The 5,536-nt window shown below is 39.0% G+C and overlaps 1 protein-coding gene across 1 annotated transcript in view; it reads right to left on the reverse strand.

The window, feature by feature from the left end:
- SHC4 (SHC adaptor protein 4) overlaps window positions 1-5,536 on the reverse strand; it is a 117,206-nt gene that overhangs the window by 31,888 nt on the left and 79,782 nt on the right. The window contains exon 8 of the mRNA XM_011355177.2: window positions 3,080-3,131. Coding sequence (XP_011353479.1) covers window positions 3,080-3,131 — 52 coding nt within the window. The remainder of the gene's footprint in view (window positions 1-3,079; window positions 3,132-5,536) is intronic.

The raw sequence follows: 5,536 nt of genomic DNA on the forward strand, positions 1-5,536 counted from the left end.
GGTGATCTTGCTCACCCTTAGGGCTAAAAAGTTGTAGTTGTAGTTTTTCCAAACCCGTACTGAAGGCCTGATCTCATTCTCTGTCTCTCTATCTCTGTCTCTCTATCTCTCTCTGTCTGTCTGTCTCTTTCTCTTTCTCTCTCTCTCTCTCTCACATACACACACACACACATGCACACACACATGCACATGCACACGCACACACACACACCATCCAAACACATAGCCCAAAGCTCTCTTTACAGGGCTCTTTCATCTGTGCCTTAGTTCATTTCTCTCACAAATCCTGACAGCACCTGCTATGTTCCAGGCACTGTTCTCTAGGCCCCCCTTCTTCTCTGTGCACATCCTAAAGGTTATGTTTCTCTCTCCCACTAAATAATGAGCCTGTGGTGGCCAAGAATTGTTTTTCTTCCCAATGATTAGGTTAGCTCCTTGTATATCAGTATGTACTTAACAATTGTTTGTGGACTTGAAAGCTGTACCACTGTGGTAGAATTAAAGTCCAGATGCCCAGGTGAGGGGAAAGGATTTAATCCTAAAGGAGTACACAAGCAGGACTATGCTGAGAACAGAGTGGCTTCTCACAGAGGCTTCTATAACCAAGATAAGCAAGAGAAAGGATGAGGAGAAAAGAAAATTACCCTATTTTTTTAAGTCATCTATAGAACCGTTTCCCCAAAGAAGAAAGAAAGACGCGATGAGGGAGGAAAGGAAATTATCCTTTCTGTGCTATCCCAGTTCCTCCTCCCAATACCACCGGCAGGTAGATGGTATAATTCCTATTTAAAGGAACTGAGGTTCAAGGATGTGAAACAACTTGACTAAGGTCATGTGTATGGTGAGATAATGGAAGAGTTATGATTCCTACCCAATCTGTCTGACTCCAGCGTCTTTCCTGTTTTCTATACAATCTGGGGGGCTAAAGAAAGAAAAGACTGAAATTTATTTGGACTGTTTCTGAGTCCATTCTCTTCTCATCTCTCAAATCTCATTCATGACAACAGCTCTCATAAATGCCTTCTCAGAATCCTTATACCAGTATCCCTGTGGATCCCCTTTAAGCAGCTCAGCTCTGATGAACAACTAAAACAACAAAACAGGATCTTTCAAAGTTAATGAGCTACATCAAAATTTCCTCTGCCTTTCGTGTTTCACTTAAGCAAGGGGGGATATTAGCAAATACGTAGATCCTGTTTGGCCATTACCCTCGGCAACTGGCATTAACCTTTGAATTCCTTACCACCACTTAGTGAAAGAGCAATGATATGCCCAGAGATACTGAGTGGCTGATGACAAAGTGATTAAATATCTAGATTTCCTGATTTGTTCTTCCTTTCACCCTGTCCTTTTCAGGTTAAGATAAAAGACTTTGTTGTTCAGAAGCCTTCCCCAAAATAGCATGCAACTATTCTTTAGGGAAGCTCAGGCTTAATTTAAAAAGGTTGCTCTTTTCTGATATCCTTTGTTGTGTTCCGTTTCTACACCCCCATACCCCTTCGCTAGTTCCTGTCTCTCCTACTCACTCTGACCATTATCCATTCTTCATTTTATCATTAGGAGTGAATCAATTTCAGTGGAGTAGTACATAGTATTTGTCACCTGTTCCTTCCCCTGCATCTTACCATGGCCATATTCTTCTGGCAAGCATCAACTGAGCATCTACTATGTGCCAGGTTCTGTACCAGCAGCTGGTCCTCATAACTTCATTCCTGACAATCACGATAGCTTCTAAATGGATCTCCCTGCCTTAAGTTTCTTTCTGAATCCATCTTTGCCTCCTGATGCCAAATCAATCTTCTTAAATCTCTGCTTTATAAACAGCATTCTTCACCCATCTGCCCATAGGATGAACTCCCTACTTATTAGCTCTCTCCTATATGCCCTCTAGATGCCTTTTAGGTGGTTTTTTCTCTATACACAATCTACATTCCACTATGTTCATTCGTTTGTTCCTCAGCATGCTATATGCATTTCCATCTCTGTGTCTTACAGCTTTTTGAATTTCGAAATTCCACTCTATGTATACATAATAAATGTCTTGGGGCAAATTCTGTCCCTGCCTGGGATGGCAGAGGATGCTGCCCAACTAATAGGTTCTAGTTACAGAGGAGAAGCAACCAAACATCCCAAAGAGGAGTCTGAATGACCTGGAGTTAGGGATGAGAAGCAGTACTATGTCTCTGCCCAGAGAGGTCCAATGACCTCAGGCCCTTAACCCAAAGTGTTGCTAGCAGATGAACTTCTTAGGCAACTTTGCTAAATCCTGAGATGAGAAATCCAATCAACTCACACTTCCATTCACTCAGCCATTCAACAAAATAGCTATTGGGTATGACCTATATGCTAAGCATTGTAATGAGTGCTTGGGAAACAATAGTGAAAAGGATAAACAGGTTCCTGCCCTCATGGAGCTTTTAGTAGAAAAGACAGATATTAAACACATCAGCAAGTGAGTAAATAAAATAATAAAAGTGTGGGAGAAGTGTTAATCAAAAGAGAACTATGATGCAGCAGAGCAGGATATGTTAACTGGGGATAGAAGGTGCTGTCACCCAAAGAAGTTCTCTCTGAAGAAGAGACATTTAAACTGAGATCCAAAAGATGAAAAGCTAAATGTGCAAAGTGACATGCCAGGCTCTTGAACAGTAAATGCATAGGCTCAAAACACACACACACACACACACACACACACACACACACACACACACACACACTTATTGAGGCCAGTGCAGGCAATAACCTTACAAGCTTGGGTCTTATGTATTATTCCTTTGTCCACTGAGATGCTACAACCCTTTCTGTCATAATCAAAACGGCTTCTCTTTCAATTAAACAAACAGATAATAAGCCTTTTGGTTTATGGGTCTCTCAAATGACTGGGATTTAAATCCCGCCTCTGTACTTTTTCTACTTTGCTCTGCTGTTTATTTCCAATTCAAATTTACATAATATTTCTAGAATCCAATCTAGCACTCTAGTGATCCTCAGCACTCTGTATATTGAAAATAACTGCTTGTTACTTTTTGAAGTTGGTATATACCAGCTCTTAAGAAAATCTGGAAGTTGCTTTCCATACCTCGTTGATTAACTGGATCTTTAGCTACGTAGGCAACATAGTCTGTAGTATCCTATAAAAAAGGGAAAATGATTGCATTTAAAATTAAGGGATGGTACTGCTGAAAGATAAGAGTACATTTAGGACATGATACTGAGGCAAGGACTTAAACACTAATATTTCTTTTTAAAGAGAAAAGGAAAGCATCTTAGGAGAGAACATAAACGAATATACACTATTTAATTTAGCATTGTGGGGTCCACGTTCTCTGCCCCTTAGGGAGAGAATTTGAAGATTAAAAATGTAGAAATAGATCATGTCACTAAGAATAAAAGAAAATGCAATCAAGAATATGTTAGGACATACATTCATTAGAAATGGTTAGGACTATGACTCCTGTGTCGAAAATTGAAATACCAGGTTTTACTCAATCACGAAGGTGTCATAAACGAGGATGTGGCACCATGATTTCCCAGTTGTCCAAACAGATGCCATGTACATCAGAAACCAAGTCGATCAAAGAAACACTTTGGGTTTTGTGGTCGTTAGCTTGCCTGTGTGAGTGCAAATTAACTTAAGGAATAATAAAGCAGAAATACAAGCATTTATTTGATCGATATAGAGAAAGGAAAAATCAGTTTTGAAAAAGAGAACCCATTAAAACCTAAGAAGTTAAAAAAGAGATGTATTGCTGACTTTGTAAAAATAAACAAACATAAAGCCACCTGGTAATTCTGATTTTTATGGAAAACAGTAAGCTGATGAATGATAAGATCTTAATAATTAAAGATGCTTTTTGTTATCTTAGTTCTCAGGAAAAAGTACACACTGCCATTTGCAGATTAGAAGTATGACTCTCTAGAGGGAAGATGTAATCAACTGGCAGGAAATAAAAGCTCATGTTTTTAATACCCACGAGGACAATCACTTAATAACCCACAATGAATCATACAGGAAGTGGATCTCGGGGCTAGCATAACTTGTCTTCAGTTATTTTAAAAAATAACACACACTTAAGTAAATTTCTCTTATGGAAAAAGATAAAAGGTTTTGTAATATCTTGTAAATAAACAAGATCATATCTATAAACTTTGTTTTATATTAATTTAGAAGCAAACCCACAAATGCTGGAGGCTTGGCTGCTATTTTTAAAGTTAAAGAGATAGTATGGTGCCAGTAATGCTTTCTGGTGTATTAGATGGTAGAGAAGAGGTCGTGGGACCTCTCTAGAACTCGGTTTCCTCTTCTTCAAAAGAGTGTCCATCATTCTTATAGTTCCAAAATTTTTTAACTATAAATATCTGGGAGAATTTAAAGAATGTTAAAAATAAAGCACAAAGAATGGGGAAAAAATATAAGAAAATGTATTTAATTTGGTCATACTCATTAATGCATGTTTTAAATGGAGAAAGTACATATAGATACAGAAGCATTACCAAGAACTGTCTTCAGGGCAGACAGAAGACGAGTAAAATATTTTTGAGAAAAGAGTGAAAGTGAGGGTGAGCAAAGGTCAAGAAGTGAGGAAGAATATCCAGTATTTTTTAAACTTTGGAGAAAATATGGCAGAAAGAAGGGCGCTACTTTGGGCCATGGAGACTTGGCTTCCTACCCCTTAGACCCAGTTAGCCGTGAAGTTGTAAATTATCTTGGTGAGTTGTTCTAAAATAAATACAGACACGTGTTAGCAATAGGGGTGGTAGTTATCTCTTATCACTCTGTGCCCGGCACTGTGCTATCAGTTTACATGAATCATTTCACTTAATTCTCAGGACACTGTGAGGCAAGGGTGATCATTCCTCAAAATATACATAAGAACCCTGAAGCTTAGATAGGATAAATAAGTCAAGTCTACATGACTCCAAAGCCTGGCACTCCACCCTACTGTCTCCCTGACCTAAGGGTGAAACTTCTCTCAGGGACCTCTAATGCCAATGTTTACAGTGGCTCCAGTTTTAATTTCGAAGTAGCAGGCTTTCTCCCCAGCTGTAGAGAGTACAGGGGTCCCACTCAATTCCACAGGGATGACCTTTCCCACAGTGGTTACAAATTCTTTACTATTTGTTTTTGGTAGGGGCAATGCTTTGGTGGGTTGAAAGAACTACAAAACTAAAGGCACATGAAAACAGTCTAAAAAGAATTAGGATTCTGGAGAACTATGATAGACATCACACAGTGCACGCTTTGGGTAAATGCTTATGGTAAATGAAAGGATTTGGGTACCAATCCTAAAAATGACAGCAACCCTTGAAAGGGGAAATTTAAGGCAAACAACAATTATTCTTCACACTACCCTTATAGAACTCATTAAAGTATCCTAAGGAAAGTATCTGACAGACTTCACGAATGACTGAACTTGAAAGAGACAGTGCGGGCCTTTTCAAGCTGAATTCAGTTAACTCTCTCTGCTACCAAACATATCCCTTGGTGTCGCTATGAGGCCAGATTACAAGGCTGGATGGATCAGAGTTCAGATTC

This window comes from Pteropus vampyrus, unplaced genomic scaffold, assembly GCF_000151845.1.
Source record: "Pteropus vampyrus isolate Shadow unplaced genomic scaffold, Pvam_2.0 Scaffold19, whole genome shotgun sequence".
NCBI lineage: Eukaryota > Metazoa > Chordata > Mammalia > Chiroptera > Pteropodidae > Pteropus > Pteropus vampyrus.